Source organism: Lagopus muta, chromosome 16 (assembly GCF_023343835.1).
Source record: "Lagopus muta isolate bLagMut1 chromosome 16, bLagMut1 primary, whole genome shotgun sequence".
Classification (NCBI taxonomy): Eukaryota; Metazoa; Chordata; class Aves; order Galliformes; family Phasianidae; genus Lagopus; species Lagopus muta.
This window is the reverse complement of record NC_064448.1, coordinates 13,070,673-13,092,369: the sequence shown is the minus strand read 5'-3', so window position 1 is coordinate 13,092,369 and position 21,697 is coordinate 13,070,673. Positions and strand designations below refer to the sequence as shown.

General features: G+C 43.2%; 1 protein-coding gene across 2 annotated transcripts; it reads right to left on the bottom strand.

The window, feature by feature from the left end:
- Window positions 1–236: 236 nt before the first annotated feature.
- On the bottom strand, window positions 237–21,314 carry RPN2 (ribophorin II). Of its 2 annotated transcripts, XM_048962999.1 has the most exons (18): window positions 21,216–21,314; window positions 20,938–21,131; window positions 19,036–19,131; window positions 16,999–17,174; window positions 16,096–16,171; window positions 15,576–15,710; window positions 13,443–13,619; window positions 12,926–13,044; window positions 12,417–12,522; window positions 10,119–10,210; window positions 9,110–9,224; window positions 8,320–8,514; window positions 7,740–7,826; window positions 7,094–7,189; window positions 5,876–5,951; window positions 4,854–4,983; window positions 2,549–2,634; window positions 237–617 (listed from the first exon to the last, which is right to left on the bottom strand). In XM_048962999.1, the coding sequence occupies exons 1-17, from the start codon at window positions 21,226–21,228 to the stop codon at window positions 2,583–2,585; spliced, it is 1,935 nt and encodes a 644-aa protein (XP_048818956.1). In that variant the 5' UTR covers window positions 21,229–21,314; the 3' UTR covers window positions 237–617; window positions 2,549–2,582. The 2 variants fall into 2 exon arrangements, with proteins under 2 accessions (XP_048818956.1, XP_048818957.1); XM_048963000.1 differs by lacking the exon at window positions 2,549–2,634 and having other exon boundaries at window positions 21,216–21,260.
- Window positions 21,315–21,697: the final 383 nt, after the last annotated feature.

Genomic DNA, 21,697 nt, shown 5'->3' with positions numbered 1-21,697 from the left:
GGCTGCGTCCTGAGTCAGAGAACACTGGTTAGCAGAGAAACGCCGATGAAAACATCACAGAGGACAGGCAGGAGTGGGAAGTGTCCCCAAATAAATGTGTACCTCTGGGAAAGGACAGAAAAGAACAGGAAGCTCCTCACCACAGTGACTAACACACAAAAATTACCCACCAGAAAAAGCTCTGTTCATGTGAGCCCAACTTCCAACCAGAGGTTCTGAAACAGCCAAAACAAAACTCAGGACCGTTCTTTCCTCTTTATTCACAAACTGTTTAGTATGAGGAGAGGGCACCTGGGGGAAGGCAGAATTACATTTTCCTTCTTTTTCAAAAAGAAATTAAAACATTCTAAGAGCAGAGAAGGGGGACAGGGATGCAAGGAAGAAAGGACTTTCTGGTTTCATATGAAAAACACTCAAGTAGCATGAACACAACAGTGAAAAAAATCAAGATTTTAAAAAAAGTTTAACTGGAACCCTCTTGACTTTATATATATATAAAAAAAAAAATCTGCTGCTGCTTTCATTCTTCTGCTCTTTCAATTACTTTTTCACTTCTATTCTGAAGGCGTTTGCTCTGTTTTTCCCCATTTCTTCCATTCTTCTGGTGCTAGTGTGTCCTGGAAAGGGAAACCCAAACAATTAGCTCTCCCAGGCAACAAAGCACTTCTTCACATGGTACAAGTGCCCCCAGACCCCTTTTTCTCTCTCAAAGGAAGCTTCTCTGAGAGGAGGGTGATAAAACCAGCACTACAACATAACCAAGGAATCAGTACAAGTAGTATGGAAATGTTCAGGCAAAATGAAGGTCAATTTCTGGTGCAAAAGGAACAAATGAGCCTTGAAAAAACACAAAACTGGACAAAAAAGCAGGGCTGAATGCAAAGTAGCCTGCAGCCGCTCTACCACTCCTCCACTTTCAACAGGACCATTATATCCAATTGCAACCAGCTGGTAAACACAAAGGAAAGATCTTCAACAACGTGGGCACAGGAAGTCCACCTTTTTAGCGTCCTTCTCCCTTTCAAGGAGACAGATACAGGCTGGGTGCACCTGGCAGTCCAACCCCAGATGCCGGTAGCAATACAGTCTTAGCAGACATATCTGGGGCATCAGAAACCCAGCAGTGAGGAAAAGCGCTGTGGCTGCACATGGCAGCAATCACGGTTTGTGGATGAGTTATTTCCAAGATCTTCCACGATTACTCATAGCCCACAGGGAATTAAGGAGTTAAAATACCCAGCTGAGAAGCAGAAAATTTGCAAGCTGTGGAGAACACACTTCCCATGTATTTGGCAACAGGCCACTAAAGCTGAAAATCACTGGCTCCGAGCTGTGGTAAAAAGAGAAGCATCCAGCAACCAGAACACAGTGACAAGTGACACGCACCTCCAGTAACCTGTCAGAGACTGTTTGCTGCTATTATGCCTCTAAATACTCCAGGGAGAAGAGAGGTGGTGCCAGGCTGTTTTTCCTATGGGATACAATGCTCATAGTCCATAGGTAATTCTCCTGAAGCCATCCTCCATGCTATCTGATGTGCAAACAGGAGCTTATAGCACAGTGCACATGGTTTCTGAGATGCAGCCACCCACACTGTTTTGCTCTGCACCACAAAACAGAGCTCTGTTCAATGTCTGTGTGAATACCTGGAGTGCTGGCTATGAACACGAGAGCGGGTGCACCAGTACCAGCACATTCTGCAGTAGTTCTGTCCCCTGGACTTGTCCCACATTCTCTCTCCCTTCCCCTTCATGAAATAATGTGTGAATAAGAAATGAAGCCATACACACAAAATGGGCAACATGCAGAGCGGCAGCAGATCTGCCTCCCATCACACTGTGGATGTAACAAACCAGGACCTTACCTGGTCAGAGTCAAAGGAAATGAAGGGCTTTACATTAGCACAGGCTAATGGAGATCCTATCAGATGCTTGTATTCATTCATGGGGAGCTGGCTGCTGCTGCCACTGACTGAGCCATCGTGACCAGTTCAGTCTAATTGAAGGGTGAATCCTGGATCGTGTCCTCAGCTGAATGAGACTGTGCTGACCTGGCTTCTGGTGCATACAGAGCACTTGCCATCTGAGCAAGGACTTAATTGAGCTCCACCAGCAGTCAGAGTGCCAGCAGCTGAACAGCCAGGACACTGCAGGTGGGGTAGGAGTACCCACAGCAGGACAGAAAGGCTCAGATGCGAGCCGCCTTCATTATGTTCTCCTCTAGCCAGCACTGCTAATTATTTACAGGAACAATATTGCTTGAACTATGTTTATTCCTACACCCACCCAGCATATTAACATGCACATATCACCACAAGACGAGATTATTAAGGAATCACATGAAGACCATTTAGTCTTCAGGGACACACACTGCTAGTATGCAAACCCAGCTGTAGCCAAGGTCACCCAAGGACTGATTTAAAGCCAAATAAACAACGCTGAAAGGAGGCAGCTTCAGCTCAGGTACCTTTTTGTGCAAGAAATGAGGAATGAAGTGAAATGAAGCAGACAGCACGCCCAAGAAAGTCAAATTCCAAAAAGACCCTTACTTCTAGAAGAGTTGGTCACTAGCAAAAGCCCTTTTTACCGCAGCGTTCTATACTTTGCCAACCTACTGCTCTGCTCTGCAGCGATCCTGCCAAAAGGAGAGAGGAAGAAAGGTTCAGAGAAGACAGGAAGGAGGAAAGCAGCTCTGCTCTGGGAACCAGAGCCCATGACAGAAATGCAAAGAGCAAAACCAGGCCTTCTGGTAACTTCTGAAAAAATATGGTTTATATACAGTTCCCCTCCAACCCCTACCTGCATTTTCCATAGTGGAACAGCAGCTTTGCCTCCAAGTGCTATCGAGTTCATTATCAGTGCACTTAACATCTGAGCCAGACCTGCCGCACATTAACAAAGTTGTCTTTTGGAGCTTTAAAGTCATGTACAAAGGGTTTAACTTTAGCCCAAGGTACAGGTTCTACTTTCAAATCTGCCACTGTGGTCACAGATTCATGTCATGTACAATGAAAAAGCAGAGACAGCCCCTGCAGTGTTTTGAAGTAGGAACCAGCCATCAGCATTTACGTGCTAACAGAAGCCCTGGTTGAGCTAAGACACTTAGAAGTAAACTTTGTTGTATTTTTTTCCCCCCTTGCATCTGTGTGCTAAGAAATCTGTTGTTAATAATGATTTTATTGTTACCTGTTAAATTAAAAGTGAAACATTATTAAAATAAACAAGAGAACTTGCCATACTGCAGAGGGCTGGGCAATCAAGGGAGCAAGTCTGAGGCAGCTGAAAGGACAGCATGTAGAGAGCTAATTATAATTGTCCCCCCTGCTACAGCCATGCAAGTAGAGATGTTTGAAAGGCAGCACACCAGCGTGAAACCCCTGAAAATTCTACTCTTCTGTGTTTGTGAGGTTTTGTTTTGTTGTTGCTGTGCTTTTTTTCTTGTTTATCTTTACTTTTTTGAACTTTTCTTGTCCTCTTGACAAGTGTAACAAAAATATGAGAGTTCAGGGCCACTTATGTAAATAGGTGTGCAAGGATAAAGAGTTCTAATGGCTCAAAAAGAGGAAGCAAGAAAAGCACAGGCTTGATGGCAAAGCAGGTCATGAGATCATCTTCAAATCCAAATTCTGTATTAGTGCAAAAGTGCTAAAATTTAGATCTCTTGTGGAAACTCCATGCAGTAGAAGTGCAGGTGAGCTAAGAGTTCAACTTCTGATTAACACAGTATGGAAAGCTTGGGTCAGCAACCAGACTGCAGGCTGCCTGGTGTGGCACGGGGCACAAAGATGAAGCATCCACACAAAGACTGTCCATACTGGGTAAGGCATTGCTGTACCACCTAGGTGTGCACAGTACCACTCAGTGACACAGAGCTGCTATGGCACAGGTCCCAGCAGCAGCAGCCCTGTCTCCAGCAGGGTTGCACAGCTTAGGAACAAAACCACACTGGGCTAGCTCTACAACCTCTAGCTGTAGAGAAATCTTGCCCAGGGCTGGCTGGTGTTTCACACTGCTTGATGTAGATACCCGAGTGCATTTATTAGAGAATCACAGAATAGTTTCAGTTGGAACAAACCTGCGGCGATTACTTGGTCCAACTGTGAGCTCAAAACAGAGCTAACTTTAAAGCTGAAGCAGATTGTTCAAGGTCATATCCAGCCAAGTTCTGAACGTCTCCAGGGAAATAAAGGTTTTACAATCTCTTTAAATCCTCCTTTCCAGTGTCTGTCCACCTTCAATAATTCTGCATCCCTAACATTCGTCAGAATGTTCCATGTTGCTCCTTGTGTGTGTTGCACTTTTTCTGCTGTTACAATGCCTCGAAAAACAGCTGCCTCTCTTTTCTAATTCTGCATCAGGTAGAAGACAGCAGTAAGATAATCCACAACTTACCTTCCTCCTCTTAAAAATGTACCTCACAAGCTCAGTTGCATAGGAGCATAGATTTTCTGCATTTATACCAGCTTTAATTACTTAATATTATTAAAACTTGGTACACAACTAAGTGAAACAGTAGTGTCAGGGAACACCTGTCCAAAAGTGGGTTTCCCCATGTCACAGTGTATATGCTTTCTTTCACTCATTGCTTTTTCCATGCGTCTGACCACTTCAGCAAGAAGACATGCAGCCCATCTGCTCTGAACGAGCAGGCAGCTGCACCTCAGGGGGAACCTTGTTGCCCCAGTCTGTTCATTCTAGGGCTTAACTTGAAAACAGGCATAAGAGTCCCCCCATCCAAGACTGAGGAGCTAAAAGCAATGCTTGTCACTGTACCAGTTACTGATATACACTGATGTGTTCTCCTCCCTGCAAATTTAAAAGCAGCTCCCACTAATGCATCTATGCCTGGCTTACCGTTTTACTGCTTTCTGAGCCAGCATCCTATTGCCTGCCAGGAACGTGACACCACCCAAAATGGCCAAGTACTTCAGAGTCTGGAACATGTTGAGCTGAGTCCAGTAGACATACATAAGTCCCAACATTGCTGTGAAAAAAGACAGAGTCCAGAGTTGAAACTGTACTACAAAGACAGACCATTAGCTATTCCCAGAACGATTCTTGCACTGCCACACCTAAGCACTTGGTTTCTAACTTGTCTCTGCAGCTCCAAAGGGACAGATTTAAGGACTGTGTATGTATAACTGCCAGGAGAAGGAGGCATCTGGGTTTCCATACTTCAGAAAAATGTGACACTGACAGCTTGCAACAAATCCTCCAGTGGCATAATTATGGACATATCACAGAGTTTGGAGGCTATTAAAAGATGGAGGGTATTCTGGATTGTAACAGAGGATATTAATCTGTGCTTACTTTTAAGAGCTTATAAAGCTTTCAAGGAAACTGGCTTGGATTAAGCAGAATGTTGTCATATGGAAAGCAGTAGATCCCAATGCTCTCCCGACCTGCTGTGTTTCTGAGAGTCTACCAAGGCAATAAATAGCTATGCAACCAAAAGTACAATAAAACTGATGACAAAACCTGGTCCAGCCTAAGAAGATTTTCACAGAAAGCAGTGTAAAAGAAAAGATGAAGAGAGTAGTCCCACATGTTTCAATCCCTACAGAAACTCTACTTACAAAGGATAAACATGCAATAACAGAAGTGTGACCTCCGGAAATAAGAAGTCCTATTAAGTACTGATAAACAGTTGTGAGAGGAGCCCAGATAATGACCGTTGTTATAAGCTGATGGCCAAGACAGATTTATCATCATATTAACAATCATGAAAAGCAGGAAGGCAGATGAAAACAAGAGAACAAACGTTATGCTATTATGTCATTATAGTTAATAGGCTGCAAGCCCATTTACCAACATGGCTCACATCTGTAACTCCCAGGTGAGAAGGTCAAACATAGCAGAGAGCCTCTGACACTTACCAGCATGTCCCATGTGGAAAACAATAGTGCTGGGAGCAAAGCTGAAGTTGGAGATGTTGGCACCAATCTTTATCCACTAAAATGAAAAGAAAGAAAACCTGAATAAACAGTCCTTGTAAACACAGGCTTTCATTTTAAACATCAAGGAAACAGTCGTCAAAGATACTTAAGTTCTTCAATGAATACAGTGTATTCTCTACAGAAACACATTGTTTCCTGGTACAGAGAGCAGTAATTTTGTCAAAGACAGCACTGTTGAGCTCCTTTAGTGGAAACTTCTACTGCTTAAGTCTGCAAAGGCAGTTCCTCATTTCTCTTTCTTAAAGCAATGAGAGGGTATTATTCCAAATCTGTGCTTTCCAGAAAAAATACTGTCATTTATTTCCAGCTGAATTAATTTCAATTAACAACAACAACAACAAAACAACAAAAAAGGTAGCATTCAAGTTTTGGACAGAGCAAAAGACCACCTACAGATGCAAAGATCTTTCTTCATAAGAACAGTTTTTAGTGAATGGAAGAGAAAGGCATGAAAGATGGAGAAAGATGGTAGCAATAAAATTCCTCACTGAAGTGGTCTGTCATCAGCACATGTACTGCTAACTGCAGAGAGCAGCAGACACGACTATTTGAATGCAAACTTTCACTGAGAACAGCTAAAGGGAAATCACTGCAAAGCAAGTAAGGTATCAGGTTTACCCTCCAAACAGTATAATTTAACTTGACTAGATGAGATTTGATACACATTAAGCACAAGACACTGAATTGATGCAGTTGAAATAGAGTTAGATGTTTCAACTACCAATAGACAAATACCAATTAAGTCTAGAAATGGGAATCAGGCTGATGGGATTAAGTAACACAGATTTTGTGATGGTTACATAAGGCAGAATCACTGCTTCTCTCCCGTAGAAGTCTGATGTTAGTTGTAACTTATCTGCTCACCATTACTGAGCATGACTAGCAGAACCACAATGGAGAAACCCCACTTCTAACTGGCAACAGTATTTTTCTCTTTTGACTGTAAACTTGAAAAACAGTTTAGGAGACAAAACAAACCAACATTCTGCACAGACACTTGCTAGCTATTACTGCAGCAGTGCTGTGCTGATTATAATTAACTAAGAATTATAACATAAAGTTTAGATGGTTGACTTTCAAAGTGACTTCAGATTGAATGGGAAGATTTCTCCTTATTCTGTGGCTCAGTTCACTCACCAGAATGAGCAGCAAGAGCAGTGGTGAGAGAATCAGTGCTGTGAATGTGTTGGATACCACAGTGGGAGGCCTCTTCTCAGGTTCCCTGAAGAGGTGCTGCAAACAGACAAACTCAGCTGGTAAGAAAGTATTCAACAGAGCACCCTCTCAGCTCCACAGAGCTCCACAGCTGCAGCCCTGCTGCTGTCTGGTGTTGTTCTGGATGATGAGCATTCCTCTGCTGGCAAAGCACAACTCTTTAAAGTAGTGTCTATTGCAGTCTGAACATTTGATCTCTTACTCAGTTAACTTTTCCTCACGCTCACAGAAGCAGTGGTTAACTTGTCATCAGCACAAGTATTCAGAATGATGCAGAAAGCTTTCTGTGGTGCCCACTACCTGCTCTACTTCTCTTGTTTGAGTCTTCTCACAGTTGCTCTCTCCTGGTAGGACACACAGCTTATTCATAAAGCAGAGGACTGCAAAGCATTTCTTTCCATTAAGTGGTAAATCTCTTTTCTTTAATTACATTACTTACACAATTAACACTTCCGTGAGAGATTACTAATCAAAACAAAGTTATAATGAGAACAAAGACCAGATAAGCTAAGGTAGGTTTAGCCCCCTCCCTCCAGTCTCTGCACATGGCTTTTGGTTTTGATTGTACCTTAATTTCAGGCTTGGGAACAAAGAGGTTCTTGGACTGGACTGTGGATGGCACATCTTCTTCTGGGAATTTAATCACAACATCAGCCTAAAATGAAACCACGTAACTTCAGGAACTTTAATATTTTTTAAGTTTTCTAAAACCTACATTATTGGTGCCAGTTTGCCAATCATGACCGATTTTGTCTTAAAGGAATCTACAAAAAAGCCTCCAGAATTGAAAAAGAAACTTTTCCTAAACAGAAGAAGTTGGACCTACTTCCAGCACAGCGAGCACAGAAAGCCTAAGCCTTGAAGTATTTGCCGTGAACTTATAATCAAAGTCATAAACACTCTCAAGTTTCTAATCTACGCTGTGAAGAAATAAACATTTATTTAAAACCCACTTTGAAGCTCACTTGGAGTTTGAATATTTAAACAGCAAACCTCAGAGTCCAAAAGTGGCCAAAAAGGTTTTGTTTCACTACAAGAACAAAAACATCTGAGTTTTTTTTCTTTTTAAAATTCCAAGCCTGTCCAAAATCCTCCTGCTAGACTGTCAGTCATCTCAGAACCACATCACCACACTTCCAGCTCCATACCACATTCCACAGGATTGGATTTTCCAGAGTGGCATCTCCGATTATCAAGTACAGAGTGTAGGTTCCAGAGGCAGAGTCAAATTCAGTCTTCCTTTCAGAGGTATCCAGTTCAAACTTGTATACATTCTTGCTATCTGGTTCTGCAACAAAAACCACCTCCTGGCCAGTCTTTTGGTTGTGAAGTCGGACAAAAGTCTGAAAGGAAGGATTAAAACATTGCTGGAATATCTCACTGTGTGAAACCAGAGACTGGGAATGAGCTGGGAGGCCTGCTGCCTCCACTCCTGAACAATCAGAAAGTACAGTGCCTCTTCAAATAATTCTATTAACACAGGATTAACACCGACCAGAAGCCTACCTGAGGTACAGGGCAGTATAATGAATGCTACTGGAGAGAGGAAGTACAACAGCACACGAGGGATGCATGCATATCTGCTTTTCTTTAAAAAAAATTATACATTAAGACAATAAACACTGCAATCGTGGACTTTCTCAGCCAACAATCTATATTCCAAAGGACAGAAATGTACTTTCACAGTCAAACTCCTGACACTTATTTTGCTGCAGTACCTGCAGCATCTGAGCAGAGAGAGATTTCATGGAACATACAGACAAAACAAATGGGCTGAATCCACCTCCCTCCCACCAACACAAGTAATTTTTCCACAGTCCATGTCAAAAACATAAGGCTTTTCGAAGCCTACTGAATCTTTCCAAGAGCAACTGTCATCTCAGATGCTACAAAATGGAACACTGTGCTGACACAGTAATGACAAGAATTTGTTCTAACCTGGTGAGGAATGAGATCAGCTCCACTGTTCACATCTATCAGCTGGAAGGATAGAGCAAAATTCTGATGGCTGTCAGCGGTGAAGGAGCCCTTGGCTTTGGCTGGGTAAGCTACCCTAGGAAGCAGAAAACAAACAGAATTGAGGTGATCATCCAAAAGAAGGCCTGGTGTTCTGTGAAACCAAGGTGTGCAAGCTGCACTAACAGCACTGTAGTCTACCAGGCACAAGTGATCTATTTTAACAAAAAGTCAGGTCAACGAGTATGCCTTTCTGTTCTGACATAATTGAATAATAATAATTAAAAAAAAAAGGAACAAAATTCCTCCATATTACTCCTGGGAGCTCCATACCTTGCATGTTTTCATGTAACACATTAGTTCACTGCAGAGTTCAAAGGAACACAAAAGAAAATTTTGCTAATCCTACACCCCAGGTTTCATTTAAACAAAGCTGTGCTACAAGGTGTGATGGCAGCGTAACAGAAGAACCCACTCAGATTTCAGCACAGGAAGGCTGTAGCAATGCAGAGAGGACCTCAGTGAAGCCATGCAAATAAGTTGAATTCTATCCATTATGTTTTAACTGACGGCAGTCAAAAAAGCAGCTAAAAGTTCAAGTGAACCTAAGCCACAACATAACCAACCCCCACATACACTGTGCATTGTGCTAGAGCTTCTCTATCAAAGTTCAGTAATAACAGAAACATTAAAGCAAATATTTTAACTTGCTTTTGCTACAGAGACTCGACACCGGAGGAGCAGAAGATTAAGGTTGCCTGGTTTCTCTTCGTGCTTATTTTAACACTAAGGAAAACCTTGTATAAAAATAATCACTATTTGCCGCCCCCCCCCCCCCCAAAAAAAAAATTGGGGTTTAAGAGTTTAAGAGAAATAGCACTGGTATAGTTTTGTTGGCAAGATTTTCTTGATTTAGCTTAAGCAGGTAAAGCTCGTAGACCTGCAGTCTAGAGCCAGAATTGCCCCTTAGAGTCACAATGAAGTGTTTTACCTGGTTGTTTTTGGTGCAATGCTCTGATCTTTATCCACAGTAGAAAGATCTACATTAGTAATCCCAACTTCCGTGGACACTTTTACTTTCAGCTGCAACAAAACACAACAGAAAGTTACTGGGACCACTCCTATTAATTATGGTCAAGTCCACTTCAGGAGCTTTAGTTCTTCTGTCCCTTTCCCCACAAAGAATCCCTCACTAAGCCAAGACAGAACCCAACCAGAAAGTCAGATCTACAGCAAATTCCCTTTTGGCAAAGCTCCTACATCAGTCACTAACCCCAGCCCACTCCCTTCCCCTCCACCATCTCTGAAGACAGTTGATTCTCAGCCATGCAGGAGTTGGCTCCCCCTGGAGCACTGTTTTTAATGAAACAGTCCAAATATCCACATCCAGCTAGTTTTCCTCTTACACGAGCAGAAGCTAGCAATTAAATCTGGCATCACATGCAACGTGAAGTTGTACGTGCATGCATTGTGTCCTGGACAGCAACCTGAGATGAGGGAAGTCTCCAGACAGCAACCAGCTATGCCTGCGTTGGCTCCTAAAGCCTAAAAGGTTTCTGTTGGTTTCATTTTATTACCAGCAGGCAACAGCCAAATCATTCCTGCAGACCTGCAGGTTTTTTGTTTTTGTTTTTTCAAACCGTGCCTCTGAAGGAAGGCTTGCTATTTATCATTGAGTGCATGGCAGCCAATAAAGCTCTGCCATTTATCACAACTCTTCTGTGCTGAGTGCTCTACAAACCCAAGCAGAGCAATGATTTCCTGCCCCTCCCATCCCAAACCACAGACAGTGAGCTTCAGTGGGTTTGGCCAACTCCATACCTCCTCTCAAACACAAGCAGGTCTTACAGTGTGTAGTTATTAATTAGCACATTTGTTCTCACAACTTACAAATGCTCCCTAGGAGAATCAGTTTCACTGCCAAGATATTTTCCATCATATACTACAATTTGTTGCTGCTGGTTTGCTCATGTGAAACAGCCTCCACCAAACCATTCAGGTCTGACTTCAAACACAACAATTTTGACAGTTCCTTTACAACAAAAGGTGTAATTTAATAAAGAAGCTGGCACTGAAAATGGATCCATTTACATACAGACTACTCAGACTAACTGTAACAAAAGCATATTTCATTCCAAGGTGGGAGCAAAGAAAGATGGACTGATGAAATAACCATTAAAAAATAAAGTTACAACTCAGAGCTGCTGCACACAGCCCCTCTGACTGAACAGTACACAAACATCTCTCAAATATTTTAATGTCAGGAAATGCAGGCTCTGCCTGGAGTAATAACCCACTGGTTTAGCTCATTACTGTCAAAAACGTCGGGTGCATTAAGGACAATTAATGCTAATAACAGCAAGGAAAAAAAAAGCAGTTCCCCCAGCAGTCCTCCCCCATAACAATGTGTCTTATTAGAAGCGGCTCACACAAAGCCACCCCAGCATTAATGCATTCCTACTGGTACCTCCGTGTGCCAGCAGCGAGCTTAAGCAGGGCCAATCAGTCCCCTTTTGACACTCCTAAGTGCCATTACTACTACAATGACAACATCAATTTGACACACGCTAAAGGTCAGCAGTTGTAAGTAAGTGTCTTCCTCTACTCCATGCTGATGATGTTGCAAGACTTTAAAAGCTAATCTTTTCCTTAAGTAGGGCAATTAAAAGCAAAAATTAACCCTAGGAATAGACACTACAACGAATACATGAACAGCCAGAGGACGCATGCTTCTCACCATCCAACCTGAGAAGGAAAGTAAGACCAAATGTTTAACACAAGACTCCCCTTTAGAGAGATACTCATACCCAGTTAGGAGGTGCCAAAAGACCAGCAAGGCTCTTTTTGTAAAGCTCGAGAGCTTCCACAGGCAGATGACACCAAATGCTTAACTTCCAGACATCAGGCAAGCTCTAGACAATCACTCAGCCACCAGCCAAGCCTTGTGATTTACAGGTTCTGACCCGAATGCTCTGAAGAACATTGTTAGCAACTGTCTTTGCATAGCTGCTTAAAAATATGGGCTGCTACATGAACACTTCCACTACCAGCCTCTGTCCACAAGCTGTCAAATCAGCAAATATCTAAGTGGTAAGTTGGTTCTGAAGTTCACAGAAATCTCTTTTGATCATACACTAATCTGGTTACTGGTCATAATCCTGAGCCAAAATCCAATCCATGTGCCAGGAAAACACATGCTAAAAATGCCATGCAACATTCTTAGCAGACAAATAAAAAGCTATTTCACTGTACAGCACAAAAATGAAATGCCACCCAAACACACACCCACCTCAACTTTGTTAGCAATAAATCTGTTGTCTCCATCAACACTGATAGAGAAATCATAATATCCACTTGCAGGTTTGACATTCATGAAGTTCAGCTCAAAGACCTCCCTAAAAAAAAAAAAAAAAAAGCAAAGTGTTAAGAACCCTCTAGGACATGAACAGAGTGGCCTACAATAAGTAACACATCTTGCTACCCAGATGTCTCTCAATCTATTAAACAGACAAAAAGAAATGCTGCACAGAACTAAAACTAATTAGTGTGGGGTGAGAAATGTGCTCAAAGTTCCCTCAAAGTCAGGAGCATGCTGCAACTTTGCAATCAAAGGACCTATCCAACAGAAATTCAGCATCACAACAGTGCTCAGTCATCCCCCATCAACAAAATGTAACAACAGCATTTGGGGTTTTCCATCATACAAGCATACACTTGGTAGAAAAACAAAAAAGAGAAGCAAATACAACCCTGTTCAAATAACATTTATTTTCCCTCAACTCTAGAATAAGTTCTTACCCTGACAGAGCAAACGCTGTCTGCTGGAGGACAGTGGCTTTGGTAGATGCAGACTTGGCGTAGTCTAGCTTTACAGAAGCTCCAGTGAGTGGCTTGGACATAGCATTGGTCACTTGAAGCTGGAAGAGCAAAACAAGAAATTCTGTGAAATCCATCATCTCACACGGACTGCAGCTGCACAGACTGCCCCCCTCTATATTTTGTACCCAGGCTTCTCTCCTGCCCAGAGACCCAGACTGCCTTAGTCCCTTTTAACACAGTGGAGAAAGCTAATGTTTGTAAAAAAGCTGACTTCTACAAGGTCTCAGTGTGCTTTTTCAATGTAGCATCTGCTAAGCCTTGGGTAAGCAGAGGTGTCTAACAGTTTTCACAGAAGTACTAAAACACCAAACTGACAGCAGGCTGGGCCCTGACCTACAATTAAAGGTATCACCTTACACATCACACAGCTTGCCCAGATCTACAAGACAAAAGAGCGAGCCAAGAGATGAGTTCAGGTTTTCACATAAGGACCGACCCTCAGTACAGGCTGATGGTGAGACACAGCCGCAGGACCGTCAGGGACAACGACCACAGGCAGATGGTAGCGGTTGTGGGATAGCGAACCCGCGGCACAAGCAACGCTGAAGGCCTCTGAGAGCGCCTCAAAATTCTTCTTGCTAAAAATGGCATTCATCAACTGGATAATTTGATCCTGACAAAAGAAAAACCACACATTAGCACCAGCAGCTTACCACAGCTGGCTCAGTAAAACGCTATTAACAAAAACACCATTCATGTAAACTGCTTAATTTCTCCTGTTTCATTTTAAAACAGCTGAAGCTACGAGGTACCCAAAATTAGCTATCCTTTGAATGTCACATTAGTACTCTTATTTTTGGCTGGAAGGTTCCAACCACAATCATTTTCATTGTGCTAAAATGCACAGAACCAGAATTTAGATCTACCTCTTCAGATTACATGTTTCAGAATGGAAGATGCTGTTGGCTCTATTCAGGCTTCATGCAGGGCTCCAAGAGCAGATCAACTGCCTTCATAGAGCAGAGAAGGACTAAGCTACAGCTTAGCCTGTTCTGGTTACCAGTAAAACTGGGACAACCTTAGAGTGGTGATGCAAACATCCTAATGGCTCTAGAAGCAGCCAGTCCAGGCCCACGCAGGCTTATCCCCTTGAGCACAGTAGCATCCCTAAGCTCAGAGGCTGTGCTTTAAAGCAGTACCCCTGAGAGCATAGATCTGACAAGGAGCACCCTGCCTTTGTATTGTTAATGCACCTGCACTGCTCTCTGCAGACTACACTGTATTATACAGATTCTTCCATTACTTCCTGCTAGTATGGAAAATGAGGGTTTGGTTACCTGTGCTTTGATCCGAACAGAGGAAACAGTGGGCTAACTTGTTATCAGAAATGAGAAGGATCAAAGAATCCAAAATAAAGCAATAGTTACAACATTTCATGACTTGCAGACGAGGAACACTTTTAAATGAAATCTACTGCACCTCAAATGTTCAGCCTCAAGCTTGTACATGAGCGCTCTCAAACACAGCACATGATTACAGAAAGCATTCAGACAGATGCTACAGAACCCGCATAATGCAAACAGCTTTTCATTTATGTGAAGTGACTGGCATGGCTCCATACATTAACCAGCAACTGACACACACATTTAAATTCAGAAAAAAAATAGTTCCCACTTTCTCACATACAAAATCTGTTAATTTTTAAAGCAAGTTTTGTGGCTTTTATGAGGCACTTCCACCATTCATAGGAGATAAAGCTTTAAAGTCCTAACAACAATGCTTCTGACAGCCCAATTCTGAATCAATGCTAAGTTTTCCTTAATTGGTCTTTCTACTCTTTTCTTATATTGTTTGGATGCTGCCTGTTAGAATTGCGCGTAGCAGAATCACCACCTTGATGACATTACAAACATTACTTTGCAGTTAGTCTGCTGGCAGCAGCACGGAAGAGAGCCAGCAGTTAACTCAGACACCTCACACTGCTTCTGTCTCAATCCTGACGCTTTGGCTTGTCCTTCTGGAAGCTGCCATTCTCAATCAAAAGATCTACTTGTTAAAAAAAAGTACCAGGTAGAGAACTTGAAATAATAATTTCTAGCTCCATCAATCTCCGAAGGAATTTCCAAACAATCTTTAATTTCAGTGCAGATGCAAGCTTTCGGATTCCTGAAAAAGTACAGTACTGATGTTGCCTCCCTTTTGGACACCATTAATGAGGGTGTCTGTATTTTGTCATAAGTAAATAACATTTGTGAAATGCTCTGAAGTGTTGCAAAGTACCTGGAAGTGCCAAATACCTGAAGAAACTCTGAAACAAGAGGTTTTTTTCCCCCCCCAGCAGCTTCTCTCAACAAAGAAAAAGTAGGTCTCAGTTGTAATTCCCTTCTGTACATTTGGAGAAAGAAAACAAACACCACAAATTCAGCCTATGAACTTGAAGATGAAATTTCCTTCTATGTTCTGTTATTCATCATTCACACTGAGATCTCCCTTTCTGCAAAGTGTGCTCATTACTTTTTCCAGTAGAAATCCTACCTAGTTATGACACACACTTGCAGTGTGCAACAATGACCAGGTAGGTCCTTCCTGTGAGCTACAGCGTGCAAGGGAGGAAAAGGCAGGTACAGACCTCCTTCATTGCTGGTTCTGTTCCCACGTGGTCTGACAGCTTATAGGCAGCAGCCACAAACAGTGCAGTGGTCTCGATTCCTTCTTCAAACTGCAGATAAACTCCACCCAAGTCATCCAGGCGAGCAACAAGATCCTGACAGAAAGAGTCATTTCTATTTAAACTGCATTCCAGGGGATCCACAGAAGTTAACGGTAGCGTTCAGTGCCTAATCAAGAGTATTGGTAGTGGATTCATTGGAGTACTTTATACATAATTTAGAAACAGGAAGAAAAAAATGCCTTTGGCCTTAACTGAATTTAATTATATTTTAGTCAACAGACTTTGTGTCACACTGTGACACAGCTGAAGTTCAGGGGAAATAACTGCTTGAAATTAAGAGCCAAGCCAACTCACATGATACAGAAAAGGAATTAGCCAGATTGGCTTTTCACTGCGTGTTTCATATTAACACATCCTTCAGCATTACAGACATCTAGCAGAAATTCCAGAGTAATTGGAGACCACAGTGTCTCCCTACCTCTATCTCTTCAACAATGCCACTTAAATCTGCCTGCTGAGACAAGTAAGATGCTGTCTCCAAAGCCTGGATGGTTCTGAAACAATAAAAAACAAACAACTGTATGATTTTTGTTCCTTAGAAGTCATACATCATTCAAATGAAAGCAACTACAGCCCCTATTCCAAATGATGTGTAAAGTAGCCGTTAACGAGTTCAGCTGACCCCACACAATGAACACGATGAGATTTACTGGAAATGTAGAGTTCCTTAGAGAATGACACCTTAGCTGTATCAGCTTTGCAATAAACTCATAGATTCAAAGGCAGAGAAGAAACCAGACTTTGATCTTTGCATTGCACAGTCCTCCAAACATGCTGCTGAGGCTTCAGAAGCCAAGTCGTTACAAGCTTCCCTTTCTTTCCAGCTTTTAAGAGCTCTATTCTCTCCTCTGCAGTAAAAATTACTTCAGCAATGCTTTGGTAGTAATTGCAAAGACTCCTTCTGCTTACTGGCACATTTTCTTCCACCTCACAGTACATGCATCCCAGCCTACAAAGAAAAAGGTCTAAGGAAGAGCATCCAGCATATCTCAACTCTAAATAATCAAGAACTATGTCTGGGTTTTAATTTGTTTTGAATCTTTTTAAAAGAAGAGGCCTCTTTGACACACATCATCCTCTGACAATTACTTGAACTAAACTGAGTAGATTAGATTTAGGCAAAATCACAGAGAACAGTTCAAAACACACTTTCCAAATTTTCCCAGAGAGTCGATAATGAACTGGACAAATATCCCAAGTGAAAATACAGTGTGGTCTACTACAACCAGATTACCAAACATTAAAATACCCTGTACTGCAAATTCCAATTGACTAGAAGGTACACACACAACAGTGAAACATTTCTGTTTGAAAGACTTACGCCAGTACGTTTTCTTCTTTACTGAGGCGAGCTGTAAGAGCACTAAGTGCTTCCTGGGATGCTAAAGGAAGGCCAAAGCTACTCAGGGCCCCAACAGCATGGAAGATCTGGGTGATTGAAGAATCCTCACTGACAGCTGCAAGCAGCAGCTCCCTGGTCTCATTTGAAACGGTAACCTGAGGGAGAGCACAGGGAATACACTGATTTACACTTGAGAACAAATCTCTTCAGTCTTTCCACTGACTTCCTCCTGGGGCAGTACACTTGACTGGTGAACTACTATCAGCTGCAGAGAAAAAGACATTTATCACTCATTATCTTTCAGTTTAACTAAGTACCTAAACACTGCTGTCAACTCTCAATTAGTCAGGATAATCCACAGTTCAGATTTATCCTGGTAACTTCTTAGTACCTGCTTTTCATCTTACCTCACATAACGGTGCAGCACCCACTGATACTGATGAAAAGTGAGGTGTGTGCGACGCAACTGCAATTTACTAATAAGTGTGGTCTGTGTATTGCTGCAGTGTTTCAATACTGGGCTTTCATTCCAACACCTTACAATCTTTCCAAAGACTGTGAGTGATTCTGCTTTGGTGAATCCTATTCAAATGCTCTTCTTTTTCCATAGCTATTGATGTCTCATAGAGACCTGACCTCCAACCTTCTCTATTATCACTCTTATCTACAAGCTGGCTGTGCTGCATGCACAATCAGCTCTGCATTCATGTGCACATCTTGCTCGAGGATGCTAGGAGTATCTGGGAGCATTCACAGCCATCCACATTCTAACTATCAGTTCTGTGAAGAACTATTTACTTCTGTAGAAGTGACTGTTCACTGAACTAATTCACTGTGTGTTGGGTGAAAGAGCCAGCCATCATGCAGAAAGTCAGGAAGGAGCTGAATTGGGTGGGTAAAAAGGGAGTAGAAAACAAGAAGGATACCAAGTGGGACACACAGACAAGGGAATAGTAAAGTCATTTACTCATTCTGTTATCATTTCAGTTATCGTGTTGGTATTGGCCAGGCACAGAAACCCTCTGTTAGATTTCCACGTCATTCAGGGCAGAGAAATGATGACACCTCTGAAGATGCAGCAGATTAAACAGATTTCACACATACCAGATTTAACAAAAAATGACTTCTTACAGCAGTGCCTAGCCTTGTCATTTACTGATTGACACGATGTTCAAAATAGAAGGTTAAGAAACAACAACTATGAAGGCTGCTCCAAAAGTAATGCCTCCCATTTAATGATGTTGGCCCCGTGATACCAGAGCCAGACAGTGATGGTATGGCAGCAGGAGCTGTACCTTCCAGCCAACATTCTGTTACATTTCTGTGTGACAGATGGCAGCAGAGGGGCAGTCTGACAGAACAGCATCTGACACGGAGTATGTATGAACAAAGAAGTGGAACTGAATTCCTCCATGCAGAAAAAACAGCACCCACTGACATTCATCAACACTTGCTGAACATTCATGGAGATCAAACAGTGGATGTGAGCACAGTGAAGCAGTGGGTGGCGCATTTCAGCTGTGGCAACAGCAACAGTGGGGCATCTCTGCTGGTTGCAGATTTTGATGAATGTAGGGTGCAGGTTCTTGTTCATTGCTGGTGAAAATGGATAACTAATGGTGTCAGCATGTTGACAAAATCTTGTTTTGTAGCTGAGAATGTGCTCTATCAAACAGTGTTATTATGCTTTTAGTATCTGCTATAGTTTCCATGGAAATAAATACAAAGCATTACTTTCTGAGAGATGCAACTTCTACCCTGTTAAAGCATCAGAAAGTGTCTGAGGAGACAGTATTGGATCAAGTACTCAGGGGTGCAGTGAAAAAAATACTTGCCTCCTATCTTTGAACTTTGCCATGTCTGGGATGCTTTGTAAATTATTTCCTTAAGACATAGAGTACAACCCATTGAGAGAAGGTCATATAGAAATTATGCTTACAAAATGGATGAATAAAGAAATTAAGGTAAATGTTTACTCGTTAAACCTGTCTTCAGAAGTTAGGGCTCTAAACTCACCTCGCAACCAGACAGGACACGGATAGATTGTGCAGCATAGAAAAGGGAATCAACACTGCTGGAGTCCACGTGGGATTTGATGAAATTGCAGGCAGCCTGCAAAGGAATTTTAAATTATGCATCAGTCTTAAGCCACCAAGAAGAGTTTTCAGTTATTCTCTTAAAGATGGCTTCACGTATGCTGGTGTGTATTACTGTATTGAAAAAGATATAAAGCAACAAAAGAATTTCAGTATTTGTGACGCAGCAGAACACAGCTCCTGTTCAAAGAGGTGGGTGAATTTCAAATTAACTCTACTACAGAACACCTATCAAAGTAAAAGATCCATGTACCTTTACTAAATAAAAGCTTGGGGGATAGAGAACAGATGAGCAGTTATTCTGCAGGAAAACTTGCTTCCAGCTGTATATCACACATGTACTTATGGATGCAAAATAAAGAATTTCAAAGCATATAGAAAGAGAAAAAACAGGCAAACAGCTACAGTATGAAACAAGCACATTACTGACTGACTGCATGGATCATTAGCATCCTATTTTAATCAGAAAATATCCAAGAACAGAGCAAGCCTTAACAAGTGGGACAGGATCTTAATGCTCCAGATACACAAGAATGTTATGTTCCAGTCTTATGCTTATTTTTACCACTATTATTTTTACTACTGTTACCTCTTTAACAGTCTCACGCTGAGAAGAGGTACACTGCCCAGAAAAGTCATTGTCAACACAAACTTTAAGGGACAAAAGAAATGACTGGTTACCTGCAGATGCAAAGGCTATGTTACCCTTGTCAAAAGTAGACACCAGTAAAAGGCCCAGCCATGCAGACAAAAGGTAAAGCAACAATTCCAGGAGAAGACCACAGATGACCAAACGTACGTGGTACAGAGCATGGTTAAATACAGCACCTTCAGTTAGAAGTTTGTGGTACAAATACACAACATCCCAAGAAAAAAAAAAGAAAAAAGCCCGAATAGTTTCACAACTCTAACTTAGTTGAAATTATGAGGAACAAACTTATGTTCACAGCTAGGTGTTGGTGACAGAAACGAGATTATTCACTCTGGAGGAGGATCAGGAGAGAGCTCATAACTCTTTAAAATTCCTTGAAGGGAGACTGTGGTGATGTAAGCGCTGGCCTCCACTCCCAGCTAACACTGACAGGACGAGAGCTGATGGCCTCAAGTTGTGCCCAGGGAGGTTCAGGTTGGAAATTAGGAAACATTTCTTCTCTAAAAGAGTGGTGATGCAGTGGCACAGCAGCCTGAGGAGATCGGGGAGTCACTGACCCTGGAGGTGTTCAAGAACCATGGAGATGTGGCACTGAGGGACACAACTTAATGGACAATAATGGTGCTAGATGGATGGTTGGGCTAGATGATATGACAGGTCTTATCCAACCTTAATGATCCAATACACCTCAGTAAGAGCACAGGAACAAACTAGAGCATTCAAAAGGGATACACTTAAGGCTGTAAGATTATCAAAGCTGGTAAGCATCACGCTGATGCCACCAGCCTTTTTTTTCTGACTTACACATAGAAAAATGTATTTTGTAAAGAAGAACAGCAAAATTGAGCGGCCTGACTGAGTTTGGCAATGGATCTGAAAGAAAGCAACGAGCACTCCTGTCTCACAGGCAGAAACTGCTGCCACAGAAAGGTGTAATTACAGTGCAGGTGAATGAACCCCGAGGTTGCCATTTTGAACCAGCAAACTGCAAGCTGTGACACGATGGACCCAGAGAACGATGGAACAGCTTTATTCAAGCACCGCAGACACGCAAGGCGTTGCTCTGACGCCGAACAACACCCGGCTGCGTTGCTTTCTCTGCACAGCCCATCGGAGAAACGGTTTCTCCCTCACGGCTCCGCCCAGCCCCACGGCACACCACACACCCACCTTCTCGTCCGCCACACTCAGCCCCAGGCTGTGGAGGCCCACGATGGAGTGATAGGCGGCCTGCAGGTCGGCGAAGGGCCGCTCCAGGGCCGCCCGCAGTCGGGCCAGGTCCCGCGCGGTGAGGTGGTGGCTGGGAGCGAGGGCCTGGGCGCCGACGAGGAGCAGCAGGGCCGCCACCAGGCGCAGCCGCCGGCCTGCGAACAGAGAACCGACGGAACATCTCGTCAGCACCGCGTTACCCCGCAGCGCGACCCGACCCCGCGCAGCCCTCCCCTCACCCGGCGCCGCCATCTTGTTGCCGCTGTCCGCTAGGCCACGGTGCCGCTTCCGGTCCGGCGCGCGCCACCGCGGTACGGAGGGGGGGAAAGGGGCGGAGCGAAGGCATCGTTAGCCAGGAGGCCTCCGCGCCACGAGAGCCAAACGGGGAGGACATGAAGATGTAGAAAATGATAGAGCTCCAGGACAGGGCGAGCGGCGGCCGGCGGAGGGCCGGCGGCAGAGCATCCAAAAGTGCCAGCGGGCACCCCTACATCGAGGAATGGTACGGTCTTCCCGGCGGCCCTCGGCAGCGGGCGGGGCGGCCCCTGGCATGGATGTGGGCTGCGCTGATTGGTCGGACCGTCCGCAGCGCTCAGCGCGGCACAGAGCCTTAAAGGGGCCGCGACGGGAAAGTGCCATGTGTCGTTCCGTGTCCTGTCGTTCCGTGTCCTGTCGTGGCGTGTCCTTTCATCTCATGTCATGTTATGGCGTGTCATGTCAT

Excerpts from the sequence above, each read along its gene's own strand:
- RPN2 (XM_048962999.1), bottom strand. Across the intron at positions 17,175-19,035 it reads GTGTCCTGTCTGGTTGCGAG|GTTACCGTTTCAAATGAGAC; the intron begins GTGAGTTTAGAG and ends GCTCTCCCTCAG. Across the intron at positions 2,635-4,853 it reads GCTCAGAAAGCAGTAAAACG|GATCGCTGCAGAGCAGAGCA; the intron begins GTAAGCCAGGCA and ends TCCTTTTGGCAG.